This window comes from Molossus molossus, unplaced genomic scaffold (assembly GCF_014108415.1).
Source record: "Molossus molossus isolate mMolMol1 unplaced genomic scaffold, mMolMol1.p scaffold_m16_p_8, whole genome shotgun sequence".
NCBI lineage: Eukaryota > Metazoa > Chordata > Mammalia > Chiroptera > Molossidae > Molossus > Molossus molossus.
The window spans coordinates 96,884,172-96,899,312 of record NW_023425402.1 but is presented as its reverse complement, the minus strand read 5'-3'; the positions used below and the strand labels follow the sequence as shown (position 1 = coordinate 96,899,312).

The following is a 15,141-nucleotide window of genomic DNA, read 5'->3' as shown; positions in this document are numbered from 1 at the left end:
GTATAGAGTTCTAGATCCTCTATGTCCTTGCCAATACTTGGCATGGTATTTTTTAAAAGTTGTATTCTTTCTAGTGAGTGTTTAATGTTACCTCCTTGTGGTTTTCATTTGCAGTTCTCTAACGAGGAACGACACTGAACGTCTTTTCATGGTGAAGCATCTGTTCAAATATATTGCCCATGCTTTCATTTGGTTACCCGTCTTCTTTCTATTGAGTTTTAAGAGTCCTTTATGTATTCGGGACACATGTCCTTTATCAAATAAATGTGTTGCCAAGATTTTCTTCCAGTCTGGGGCTTATCTTTTTAGTTGTCTTTTGAAAAGAAAAAGTTTAAAAAATTTTTGAAGTTATAAATTTGTTCTCTTGTGAATGGTGTGATTTTTCCTCTTAGGGTCCTTTATTTTATAGTTTTAGGACTTACATGTAGGGTTATGACCCATTTTGGGTCAATTTTTGTAACTACTGTGAGGCATAGATCTGAGATAATTTTTTGTTTTTGCTTTTTAATACCCACTATTTCTAGCATGATTTGAAAATGCCATCCTTTCTCCATTGCACTCTTTTTAAAAAATCATGTATGTGTGGGTTTATTTATAGACTCTCTACTCTGTTCCATTGATCTATTTATCTAATTTGATGACAATATCATGTTCTTTTGATTACTGTAGCTTTACAATAATTCTTAGAATCAGGTAGTGATGCCCTGGCTGGTTTGGCTCAGCAGTTAGAGCGTTGGCCTGTGGTGCCGAGAATCAGGTAGTATTAGTTTTTCAGAGTTGTTCTGCCTATTATTCTAGGTCTCATGAATTTCAATATGAATTTTTTTTTTTTTTTTTTTTTTGGTACGTGCCCCTAGCCACTAGGGCCTAGCAAGAACTAAACCCGAAACTCTCTGGTCTGCAGGCCGATGCTCCAACCACTGAGCCAAACTGGCTAGGGCTCAATATGAATTTTAAAATAAACTTGTCAATTCCTACACAAAAATATATTACTGCAATTTTGTTTGAGATTGCCTGAATCTATATATCAAATTTGGGAGAATTTATATCTGAACAATATTAAACTTTCTGACCCATGAAGGTACATGTTTCAATTTATTCAAGTTATTAAAATTTTATTTTAATATTTTGTGGTTTTCAGTGTAAAAATCTTTCATATTCTTGTTAGATTTATCGCAAAATATTTAATATTTTTATTATAAATGGTGTTTTTACAATCTCAATTTTCAAATGACCATTGCTAATATTTTTTTTCACATATCAATCTCATATCTTGCATCCCTGTCAAATTCACTTATTATTTCTAGTAGTTTTTTGAGTAGATTCCATTGTATTTCTTATGTACATGATTATGTTATCTGTGAGTAACAACAGGTTTATTTTTTTCTTTTCTAATCAGAATGCCTTTTCTTTTCTTTTTTTCTTTTTTCTTACCTGAGTGCAGTGGCTAGAAACTTAAATACAACATTGAATAGAGTGCTGAGAGTGAACATCCCATCTCTTTCTAGCTCCTGGTTTTATGGAAAAAGGCATTTATTATCTCTTCACTAAGGATTATGCTAGGTTAGGTTTTTCTTAGGTGCCTTTTAAGTTTCATTTTATCCCTTGTTTGCTGAGATTTAAAAAATATCCAGGAATGGATTTTTTCAATTGCTTTTTACTTATTTTTTTCTTTTTTAGTTTATTAATATGGTAAATTACACTGATTGATTAACTAATGTTAACTCAACCTTGCATTCCTGGGACAAATCCCACTTGGACATGATGAATTATCAGATAGACCAGAATTATCCTTTGCTAAATTTGCTAAAATTTTATTTAGAAATTTTACATCTATATTTCTGAAATACATTGATCTATATACAATTTTCTTTTCTTTTAACATCATTAGTTCTAATACCATGTCAATGATAGCTTTACAGAGTAAGTTGGGAAACATTCTGTTTCAATTTTTAGAAGACTTTTGTGTAGAACTGGTATTATTATTTTTTTCCTGAAATGTTATTAGAATTAGTGAAGACATCTGGGCCTGGAATATCCTTTGTCCAAGGTTTCTAACTTCAATTTCAATTACTCAAATAGATACAGTACTCCAGGTTGTCTATTTTTTCTTGAGTGAGCTTTGGTAACTTGTGTCTCAGAAGAAATTTGTCCATTTGCATTTAATATCCAGTTTTTTTAATTTATTGGAATTAAGTCATTCATAATATTTCCTTCTTTTCCCTTTTAATATTTGAAGAATCTCTAGTAATGTCACTTCAATCAATCTTGATACTGGTAATTTGTAACTTCTCTTCATAATCAGTCTGACTTGAAATCAATTTTATCGGTTTTAGAGATCAAGCTTTGGGTTTCATCGATATTTTTCTTCTTTTTCTCTATTTTCAATTTCACTGATTCCACTTCAATATTATTTTTCTTTCTTCTGCTTACTTTGGGTTTAACTTGATCTTTTTTTTAAGTTTCTTAAGATGGAAGCTGAGGTAATGGATTTGATGAGAACTTCTTTTCTAATGTTTTAGTGCTATGAATTTGCTATGTTTAAACAGTCAGTTTTTTTTTTTCGTTTGCTATACTTTCAAGTTACTTAATCTTTTCTTCTACATTGTAAAATCTGTTATTAATTCCATTCAGTATATTCTTCATCTCAGACATTATTTTTTTATCTCCAGATGTTCAATTTTAGTCTTCTGTATCTTCCATATCCTCACTTAACTTTTTGAACATACATAACACAGTTATAACTGTTTTAATGTCCTTCTGTGCTAATTCTAACATCTGTGTCAGTTCTGGTTTGGTTTCTTTTGACCGATTATTCATCTAATCAATGTCATGTTTTCCTATCTCTTTGTATGCCTGGTAATCTGACTGGATGCCAGACATTGTGATTTTTACTTTGCTGAGTGCTGGATATTTTCTACTTCCTCTAAGTTGTCGTGAGCTTTATTCTGGGATACTAGAAAACAATTTGATCCTTTTGGGACTTGCATTTGTGATTTGTTAGGTAGGTTTGGAGCACTTTTCAGTTTAAGGTTAACTATTACTCACTAAAGAGCCAAGAACTTCTGAATAATTCACCCAACTTCCTATTGAAGCAGGCTGAATAAAAGCCATCTAAAGATACTCAGTTTCTATTCCCTGGAACCTATAAATATTACCTAGTAAGGAAAAAAAAAGGTCTGTACAGATTTGATTGAGTATTCTGCTATGGGGAAATTATCCTGGATTGTTTTGAATGAATGAGTGCTAAATCCAATTACAAGTGTCATTTCAAAAGAGAGAGGATGAGGTTTAACATATGCAGAAGAGGAGGCAGCAGCGGGACGAAAATAAGGCAACCACAAGTCAGAGAATTCTAGCAGCTACAAGATGGAAGAAGAGAGGAACAGATTCTCAGCTAGGGCCTCTGGTGGGAGCATGACCTTGTCAACACCTTGATTTTGGCTTAGTGAAAATTATTGCACGCTTTTGGTTTTCAGAAATTTGAAAGAATAAATTTATGTTGTTTTGAGCCACCAAGTTTATTTGATGATCTGTTGTATCAGCCTCAGGAAACTAATACACTTATATGAACTGTAAGTATTTCTCAATCTCACTGTTGGGAATAGGCACTGTTCCTGGCCCTGGCACCCGGGCATAGGTCCCTCAAATCCTCTAATCCTTTCAGATAGTTCTTCCCTTGGCCAGAGAGTTTATCTACATGCAGATAATGAAAAATACCGTACTAAATACTCTGCAGATCTCCAGAGTTCTCTCTCTGTTACTCTGTTCTAAGAACTCTAATGTACTTGGATCTTCCCAGACACTTGGTTCTGTCTTCTCAACTTGGAACGTGAGTCAGATGTGCCTCAGCACCCTCTTTCTGTGCCATCTTCTGAAAACTCCGTAAAGGCACTAAAGCTGGGGCACCTGCTTTGGTCCCTGTCTCTCAGGGATTCATTTCCTTTACTGCCTGATGTCCAAGATCTTAAAAATTGTGGTTTCGCGTTTTTGTCCATTTTTCTAAGTCCATTTTTCTAAGTCCATTTTTCATTTATCTTCCTATCATGAAGGCATATAGCAGATAGTTATTAAAATAAATTGAGTGTAACTACTATATGACCATTTCATTTAAACATAAATCGGTAAAGTTTACTGCAGCTGCTATTGATTTTATTAAAACAGTAAGATAAATCAATCATCAAAGGATAGAATAAATGAATCCCAGGAAAAATAAGACACTTAGAATTTTGAATAGTTAAATTATGATTACATTTCAGATTGAAATGAATATTTTATATTCAATTGCCCATTTATATTTCTTAATATAGTAACATTTCACTAGTCAAAGGAAACACTAAAGCAAATTTTTACCTTTCTCATAAAAGGCAAATTTTTAAATCAGAAGCTTAGAAATCATAGAAAAAAACAATTCCATTCAGATGTAAATGGCACCTTGAATCTATGGGAACTTGAATCTAAAATACCAGATATGTAAATGTTTCACTCTCAAAGTTTATAATATCATTAGGAATCCGTTTCCAGTACAGTTAGCTTAGTAAAATAATACTACTAACATCTGACATTGAGAACATTCTCTGTACCAAGCACTATGCTAAGCACTTTATGTGCATTGTCTCCCTTACTCCACACCATAATATACATTTAATTCAATTTATTGGGGTGACTGTGGTTAATAAGATCATATAAGTTTCAAGTGTACATTTCTATGATACATGATCTGTACATATTGCACTATGTGCCCGCCACCCGTCAAATCTTATATTTGGCTGCCTTTACTACCTCCCTAAACCCTTGCCTTTGGTAACCACCATACTTTGTGTCTATGAGTTTCAGTTTTATATCCCACATATGAATTGAAATCATATAGTTTTTAGCTTTTACTGAGTAACTTATTTCACTTAGCATAACATGCTAAAGGTCCATCCATGTGGTCATAAATGAGAGTATTTCATCTTATGGCTGAGTAGTATTCCACTGTATATATGTACCACATCTTCTTTATCTAATCATCTATTGAATGACACTTTAGTTGTGTCCATGTTTTGGCCACTGTGATAATGCTGCAATAAACATAGGGGTAAGCATATATTTTTGCAAATAAATGCTTTCAAGTTTTTCAGGTAGATAACCAGAAGAGGGATTGCTGGGTCATATGGTAGCTCTACTCTTAATTTTTTGAGGAACCGCCATACTGTTTTCCATAGTGGCTGTACCAGTTTACATTCCCACCAACAGTGAATGGGGGTTCCTTTTTCTCCACAACCTCTCCAACACTTATTACTTGTCGTGTTGATATTGGCCATTCTAACAGGTGTGAGGTGTTATTTCATTGTAGTTTTGATTTGCATTTCCCTAATAGCTAGAGAAATTAAACATCTTTTCATGCATCTGTTGGCCATTTGTATTTCTTCTTGGGAGAAGTGTCTGTTCAGGTTCTCTGCCCATTTTCTAATTGAATTGTTTGTTTGGTGTTGAGTTGTATGAGTTCTTTATATATTTTGGATATTAACCCCTTTTCAGAGTTGCTGTTTGCATATATCATCTCCTGTTTGGTTTGTTACCTTTTTATTTTGTTGTCAGTTTCTTTTGCTATGCAGATACATATTATTTTTATCCTAATTTTAACAATGATGTAGCTCAGAGCCAGTAAGTTACTTGTCTAAGGTCACATAACTCAGTAATTAGCAAGGCTGGGACTCAAAATTCAGTTTTCTTGACTCTAAAGCTCATGTTCTAAAAATAAGCCACAAATTCAAATTTACCAACAAGTAAAATTCGGCTAAACTTTCACGATAAAGTTGCCTAGTAATGGTTTTTTCTGAACATCACATACCAATTAATGTTGTACCTCAGTATTTCAAGAGCAATTTTATTTTAAATGGTGAAGTTAAAATAATCATTTCTTATATATAAGCAAGCATATAGGAATTTAATTCGAAAATACACAGTTTTATATTTAATTACTTTGTTTGTAGTCTCTCATGAATAGATCAGCAAAAATATTCAGAGGAAAATTACCAAACCTTATTTTTCCTTGTATGCATATACACCCTTACAACTAGAGAAGGGATGAAATAATTTGCTCTAAAACAGATAAAATCTATGTAACATTTCATATATTGTTGCTGTCACAGGAGAGAAAAAATATGGATCACTGAGATGAAGTCCCTCTTAAAACAAGAGCTGGATGAAGACACTTTACCACAAGTCTCAAAGCATGTGCTCTGAAAATCTCAGTAAAGGCTTTGGATGCTACCACATAGGCTCATTTGTAATGCATGTGAGTGTAAGGGATGGGCATTATAAGGGACTTTTGAGAATATTTCATCCCTGAAGAAACTATAGTAATATATTTATTTACCTGAAGATTTTCACAGGTCTCTTGGCTGTAAGTGAGTCTCTGGATCTCTGTAGGTGAAACAAGATACAATGCTTGCCCATTGTTGGTGAAGCAGAACGTTCTGGCTATCCGCATATTGGTAAGGGGCAAGTAATACACATCCAACAGAGGCCTTAAACTTGGCAAACTTGAGGAAAAAAATTAAAAACTTGTTAATAATAAACAAGGTAGGCTTTAGTCTTAAACAAAATATTATAGAAGGAAAAAATGGTAGGGACCCTATAAACCTTATGATTTAGTGCACTTGAGTGGGAGATAACACTGATTTGTAGTCCTCATATACTTGCTCATTATTAACTGAATAAAATGAAATTCTCAGTTTATAAGACTATAAACAAATAATTTATTTCAAACTAAATATAATTCTGTAATGTTATGTTTTGAGTGAAGAAATGCTACTATGTGTTTAAAAATAATTTGACTCTTACCTAAAAGTCATAATATGTCCATTGGCACAGAAACAGGCAAGGCAGATGCTGTTACTCAATGCCACAACATCTCCGCGAAGAACAAATGAGGTCTCTGTAATGTTTTGCTTATAAGCACAGTTCTGAGCTGGCAGTGAGATTACTTTTGCTTGCTTTTCAGAACATATCACTGCGTACTGGTTTTCACTAAGTTCCTGAGAAGAGGAAGGGGATACAGAGACCGGTCGTCTTTTTTTCAATTTCTCCTTTTCATCTTTTTCTTCAGGAACACTGAGTTCTCTCCAGGATTCAAATGCAGGTGGCACTAAGCAGCCAGTGGTGTCTAGGAATGCCATTCTCAGGATCGCCCCTTTTAACCTCAATATAGTACCTAAAATACGTAAGTTTAATAGATAACAAATATTTCAATCCACACAGTAAATATGTTCATTCCAACTATGACACATAACAGGCATTCAAAAATATGTAGTATATATACTAAACTGGCTTAGTACACTGGCTTAACTGACAGGATCCAAAATTCAGATATTTTAATCTGGAAAAAGATATCAATATTACATGCCCCAAACAGATAATGCTGGAATGTCTGAACCTGTCTTCCCTCATACCTGGCAAATGTACTACCAACAAGTACGAGAGCAAGCAGATGGCAGCTACTGCTGCACTGTTCACTATGGCAGCCACTAGCCACGTGTGGCTGTAGAGCACTCAAAATGTGGCTTGTCCAAACCGTGGCATGGTGTAAGAGTAAAACATGCCAATTTGAAGACTTAGTGTAAAAATAAATTAATAGTAAAATATTTCTATAATTTAAAAAAACTGATTACATGATGAAAGTGTTTTGAATATACAGGACTAAATAAAATATTACTGAAATTAATTTTCCATGTTTTTTACTTTAATAGAAAAGTGAAAACTGAAAATTCTATATGTCGCTCACATTGCATGTTGAATAGACAGTGATGATCAACAGGGCCAATGAGAAAAAAATTCCACGTACTTCTAAACACTACTTCAAAAAAAATAATAATTTCCTTTAAAAATATTTAGCAGTAAATGCCAAATACATTTACGGTATTATTTTGATCAAATTACATTCTTAATTTAGGGGTAATATTTCTTTATTTGTTTTAATTAATGGAATTCCCTTTCTCCCATATCCTTGAAAAGGTAAATATGCTCTATGCTCGTTCCTAAGTAAAAAGATAGCATTAATATTAAGGACTTGGAAACCAACAGAAGGGAAGGTATAGAATTGATTTAGCATTCTGGTTCTTATTTTAAAAGATTTTTCATATCATATTACTTTATACTTATATAATATTTTAGTTTGCAAAAATATTTTCATATACTATTTTATTTCTAAGAGGAAGAGTTCCCAATGTTCCCTCACAATCCTTCTTAGAAGACAAAACATTGTTTCCTTTCTTCTTTACATTTATATATCGCCAGATAAACTAAAGAATACCCAGTTAAATTTGAATTCCAGATACATAATATTTTTTAGTATAAGTATGTCCTAAATAATGCATTATAATTTGAAATTCAGCATGGGACATACTTATATTTAAAAGTATTTGTTATCTGAAATTCAAATTGGACTGAGCATCCTGTATTTTACTTGCTAAATCTGGTAACCTTAGTCTATAGTCCAGATTTGGCAAGCAATTTATTTTAAACAGTTTGCTAATTGGGGAACTGTTTATAGTACACATAAACATATATAAAATAGAGTAAACCCAGTATGTGGATTTTTCTGAAAATGTAACAAGATAATGTTTAAATATATGCCTGTCTTATAGTTAGCAGGATTTTTTTATGTTTTCCAGCCAAATAGTAGTAACTGTTTGGTTCTCCTCTTGAAGGAAAAAAAAACAACTGGGAACAAAGTAGACTATTTCAGGTTCTTAAGCACAGAAACCCTTCCTGCTTACAATACACCTCTCTTCTCCTCACAGTTCTAATATAGACTTAACATGGTATGAAGGTCTCCGTTATATTTAAAATAGGTACCTTATAAACCTTCAAGATTCTACCATTGAGAATGAACTCAAAGATTCCCTCTTTAATATGATAACTATTTATATCAATGTGAATGTATAGCTAATTTGATTTTATTGCAAGTTGAAAAATATCTTAAATATTTTTATGTAGTTAATAAACTATATTTAATCCTTTCATTTTTTTATTGGAAACATTTCTTAATATACACTAATGCATGTTTGCTGTACAAAATTTAGAAACTACCAGCCAGTAAAAAGAAAATAAAAATTATTCACAACCCCACTATATTCAGTGATAGTTACCGTTAACATTTTGATTTTTGTCTTTCTAGTTTTTTCCCTATATTCTTAAATTGTTGTTTATTAATAAAAATGAGATTAATTAGAATATCATTATTTAACCTTTTCTAAATCAGCATGCAGTAGTATATACTCAAATATTTATTGAGCTGAATGAATAAGTCAAACTTTCTTTTAATTAAAGATAGTTCAGAAATGAACATTAACACATAATTACATTTTAATTTTAAATTCCAAGTATTGTTAAAGTCTACGAACAAGAGATATGAACAAAATTGTATTTTTTTTCTGTCTAGATCAACATAAACTAGTAATGGAAACCAGAATTCTATTATTTTCAGATCTATCAGACTCCATACACATTTGATAAAATTTAATCTCATTTTCAATATATGAGACTGTACATATTTTCTTCTTAAAATTTGCTATTAAGCCCTAGCTGGTTTGGCTTAGCAGTTAGAGCACTGGCTCAGGGACCTGAGTGTCTTGGGCTCGATTCTGGTCAAGGGTACGTGACTGGGTTGTGGGTTTGATCCCTGGCCCTGGTTGGGGTCATGTGGGAGGCGGCCAGTCAATGTCTCTCTCTCCCATCGATGTTTCTCTCTCTTTCTTCTCTCCCTTCCTTCCACTCCCTCTAAAAGCCCAATGGAAAAATATCCTCAGGTGAGAACCAAAAAAAAAAATTTTTTTTTGCTATTGTCAACTTTCCCTAATACTTTAAAGAAGACAATCTATTTTAAGACTTCACACTTAGAGATTACAAATAGTCAAGTATATGTTTAAAAATATACTTTTGTTTTTCTCCTAAATATATACCAACCTTTTACTTCTAGAACATATTTTGAAGTATCTTGAAATACATCAAAATTAGTTTTCCCCATTTTCTTACATGGTAATCATTTTAGACATGATTCTAGAGTTTAAAAAGTGCAAAACCCAAATTGCTGTAGTTATAAATAATATTCTTCAATTTTATTCCATGTATTCTTTATTAAAAACATAGGACTATAACTATCCCCATTTAGTTTACATTTTAGAATTGTTAGATTAATTCAAAAATGAAAAGCAAAGGCATGCACGATATTACAGTAAATCAAATGTTCAGAATACATACCACTCGGAGATACAATTACTGGCTGAAGAAGTCTTTGCTCTCCTCCTGGGGGAAGGTTTAGTGCAATGACAAGCACTGTTCCCAGCGTGGTACCAACCCATAAACATGGGGAAGGAGACGAATCTGCCTTTCGAGTAAAAGTTTCACAAAAATGGAGAGCAGAGATTGCTTCTCGAGATTCTTTATCAATGCTGGTTACGCTGGAACTCCGGGACCGGCTGAAGGAATTATCTTTTATATCTAAAATGATTTGAAATGTGAGATTGCTTATAATTTAAGTTATAAAATACCACCTTTTTTGTTTGGCATAAATTTGGCTAAATAGTTAATCTGCAAAAAGACAACATATTTAATTTTAATCTTTTAATTGAAAAGAAAAACAATTTACTTTTATGCTAATAATTTTTTCCTTTGCTTAAATATAAAATGCAAATAGATAAACCCACACTTCTGAGAACTGAGCTGGGTGCAGCCCTGTGAATTTTGAGATGTGTGGTCTTCAATTTTCAGTGCAGCTCTATGTTGGCATACTGGCTGTTCTCTAATCTCAGCTCTCACACCTTTTCTCATGGTGTTCTTTCTTCCTTTGGTAATTCAATTCCATGATTAGGTAGAACTAAAAAAGTGGATATTTTCAATTTTCTACATTTAAAAAGGCATTCAGAAGTACTCAGATTTTACTTTCAAATTCATGGTATGATGTATTTTTTTCATCCAAATCTGTCCATATGAAAGTATGAAAGCCTTTAATCTATAAAAATTTACTTTCATTTTTCTTGAATGTCATTTTAATTGTACTCCACATCTACAGCATTTTTCATCACAATATATAACTGGTATCAGATATAATCTCCATCCCGGGATGTCTGTAATGATAGGGATACTTGTAAATTATACAAATAAACTCTTGTCTTCAGCCACCTTCTTCTTTGTGGCCCATCTCAAGTCTGTCTCAAGCCCTGGCCTCTTATCTCTTGGAACTGTATTTTGAAATGCTTATGGGAATTTTTTCTGTTATGTCTCCCTATGCAAAATCAAAACACGTCATTTCCCCAAAGCTCGAAATTCTTCTAATAGTACAATTTATATTCATGATATACCAGTCCTCCTAGGGAACAACACTTAAATGAGCTGCAGTTTGGGTCCTTCCCTTTCACTTTATCTGTATACCTAATGGGATGCCAAGTCCTAAGTTGTTTTATTCCAATATTCTGTGTTGTTGTTTTTTTTTTACTTTCTATAACCAATCAACTCCCATTACCCTTCATTACCATTCATGTAGACTACTGCACAATTCCCAAGTAATCTCCCCACTTTCACTGTCACTGTTCTAACACAACTCAATTAAATAATGTAATGTTCAGTTAAAATTCTATCATTTCTATTTTTAAAATCCTCAGTGGTTCCTCTTTACTGATCATGCCTATACAGTGATACCTCGGTTCTCGAACGCCTCGGATTTCGACCAAATCGGTATTCGACCAGGAGATTCGAGAAACTTTTGTCTTGGAATCCGAACAAATATTTGGAACTCGAACTTCCGAGATGAGCCGAGTTGAGCCGAATGGCGTTCATTCGGCCCAGCGCGCCTTGCTCGCGTCATCAGTGTGAGTGCAGAGAGAGAGTCACGCTTTGTGGAGAGAGTCACGCTTTACACTGAATTTAACTCTTAGACATACTGTACACTTTTATTTCTTGTTGAGACTTATGTTTTTCTACATATTATATACAAATTAGGCCAGTAAATAGGCATTTTCTGGGGCTTGGAACGAATTAATCCAGTTTCCATTATTTCCTATTGGGTTTCATTGCTTCGGTTCTCGAACAATTTGGTTCTCGACCATCCTCCTGGAACGAATTATGTTCGAGAACCGAGGTATCACTGTAATCTTATTCTCCACAACATGCCTCCAACCTACCCTCCAGGCCCTGTTTTCCAATGCTGCCTGGCTTCAGTTCACCGTAGGAAACAGACCAAGCCATCTAGTGTTCTCCAAACACACCCTGCACTTACTCACACACCTTTGCTTGTGATCGGTGACCTTGCCTCTCCACTTCTCTACCTATCAAGATTGTGCTTATTTCCTTTCTCAGGTAATATCTTCAGGAAGTTTATCTTGATTCTTAAAATCATATAGTTTTTCTTCTGAATCTCAGTATGTTTTTTATCTCTTCCATGGCACCAATAGTACATTTGTTCTGTAGGTTCTTCTGACTTGTCTTAGGCCTTCCTCTAAAGTGACTGTTAAGTTTCTGATACAAGTAAGGGCTCTGACATCACGATGCCTTGCATATGTAAGTATTTAACACATACTTGCTGAACACATATCTATAGTTGAAAGTATCTAAACCAATGCATTTCTGCAGCATCACTGAACTATATTGAAATTTCTAGTTCTGTCTACTGTTCACATATAACAAACCATTCCTCAAATCACATGCTTTCACAATACTATCATGAAATAAATGACTTCATAATGTCATGAAAAATAAAAAAGGTATGACTGAATCTAAGAGCTTTTAATAATCAAATTTAGATTCACAGACTGAAAATATTCCCTCAAATAATAATATGCAACAACTTTGATTAAGCTAGCCTCTGAAAACAATAAAACTACTAGTTATGACAACCGTATGGGACATTTCTAAATATAGTTTCTAAAAATGTCTTTTTTTAAAATAATATCTTTCTTTTCCCTGAGATTGTACTTCCTTATGCAGACTATGACACAGTAGAAAAGAACTACTTACTGTAAATAAAACTACTTTCTATAAGCAATAGCTCATTACTGGGAGTTTGTGACATAATACTGATTCAAATGTTAACTCTTTCTAATTTCCAAAGTTATTTTAATAAAGCAACAGAAAATTTAAATTTATTTTGCAGTAATAAAAATATTTAATTTGTTACTTTAATAAAAATACACATACAAAATAAATGAACATATATTTCCAGTTGTGATTTGGTGATAAAAAAATGGAAATCAATGATGCAAGAAAATTTGATAAAATTCAATGTAAATTAAGCTATGTGAAAACTCTTATTGATATTTATTAAAATTACGTAGGTGATTCACAACAATCTATAATTCAAATGTTAATTCACAGGCCAAATAAAGTATTTAAATTAATATGCTAATTTAACCATATAAAATTCATAAACTACAAAAGCATGATTATCATATGACTTCCCTTTATATATTAGATTACCAAAGAAATTTCTAAGGCTAGATAAAATGGGAAAACAAAGTGAAGCAGAATCAACTTTGAATTTAGAAGGAAATACATATTTTATCTGCCTAGAACTGTTTGAAAAGAAGTTAGAATTTCTAGCAGTTCATGAATTACAACTTCCATTGATTACTATTAAGTTAGAGGCTGTGGGTCTCCGTGGTTTGAATTTTAGAAATTGGGCAAGATAAACACACAAAATAGAAAATTAAACTTTAGTAACTAGAGCAGAAATGAAAATAGCTACCACCAAGCAAGGCCCACCATGTGCCACACACTATCATGGCACTTCATATTTATTTTATTGAATCCACATAACAACCCTAAAAAGTATTATCACAATTTAACAAATAATAAAATAGAGGCTCAGACAGGTTAAATGACTTGCTCAGGATAACAAAGCTAGTTAACGGAAGAGTTAGGGTTTGTGCCCATGTCCAAGTCTAAAACTTTCTACTAGACAACTCCATGGGGTCAGTCATATCACCAATAGCATACAAGTGGAGGGTTTTGGTTGTTATTATCATTTTAATTTAATTTATCTTTATTGTCGAAAGTATTACAGATGTCCTCTCCTTTTTCCCTCATTGTCCCCTTCACCCTGCTCCCGCCCCTCCCCCCAGGTTTTGGTTATTATTGAATATTAACGTCAGTCTTAAGATACACACACACACACACACATGCATGCAGACACGGAGACACAAAAACATCTTGACAATGTGGTCTTTCTGGCAGATCTAAACTCAGATAAAAGTTGTCATTAACGCCTTGACCCAGCACTAGCTGATAACAACCATGTCATAAAATCATTGCTCTCATGTTACTCTGGATGCCCAGAACATTACTTGTACATAGCATCTTCTCCTCCCCACAAAGAGCCTAATGTAAAAAATTCCACATCCCAAAATCAAAATTTGGACAAAAAGTTAATTCATAATTCACATCAAGGTAGACAACAACTTGCTGTTTTGCCTTCTGTGGTTGACACTTGAAAAGTGACATCAGAAGCCTAACAATATCATGCATGGTTCCCGTGCTGTAGGCCATGAGATCTGAAATGGTAAGGCTATAGTGAAAGTGTAGTATCGCACAATTACCCATAAGCAAAGTGGATTCTACTCACAGAAGCTTCCAGAGCCACAGGACAGAACAGCCTGAGCTGCTTCAGCAATACCTGGCAGTTTGAGTCTATCAGTACATCTGTTTTTCCCCACTGACTCCCAGCTAATGTAAACGATTACCAGCTAAGAATCTCTATCAAAAAGCAGTTCAGCCCTGGCCGGTTTGGCTCAGCAGTTAGAGCGTCGGCCTGCGGTCCTGAGAGACCCGGGTTCGGTTCCCGCTAAGGGCATGTACCTCGGTTGCAGTTTGTCCCCAGCTCTGGTCAGTCGTGCGGGTGGCAGCCACTCGATGTGTTTCTTTCACATCGATGTTTCTCTCTCTCTCTGTTCCTCTCTCTCCCTCCCACTCTACATGAACAAAAAATGGAAAAATGTGCTCGGGTGAGGATAAAAAAAAAGGCAGTTCAGCAGCACAGTAACTTGAGGGAAATTACTAAAGACAACATGGAGACTATTTCAAGGCGTATCTCAATAAAAATTATAATTGGCTTAGGGAATTTAAGTATATTGAAAAACAAGCTAAAACATAAACTAAAGATGA

At 33.7% G+C, this 15,141-nt stretch overlaps 1 protein-coding gene across 5 annotated transcripts in view; it reads right to left on the bottom strand.

Annotated features, from left to right (window-relative positions):
* STXBP5 (syntaxin binding protein 5) overlaps positions 1-15,141 on the bottom strand; it is a 162,812-nt gene that overhangs the window by 11,994 nt on the left and 135,677 nt on the right. For 4 of the 5 annotated variants that reach the window (XM_036248364.1, XM_036248365.1, XM_036248366.1 and 1 more), the window contains 3 exons: positions 10,249-10,488; positions 6,832-7,201; positions 6,365-6,530 (listed from right to left, as the gene is read on the bottom strand). In XM_036248364.1, the coding sequence (XP_036104257.1) occupies positions 6,365-6,530; positions 6,832-7,201; positions 10,249-10,488 (776 nt within the window). Of the gene's footprint in view, positions 1-6,364; positions 6,531-6,831; positions 7,202-10,248; positions 10,489-15,141 lie in introns of those variants that run through there. The other variant, XM_036248368.1, reaches the window with a different exon arrangement.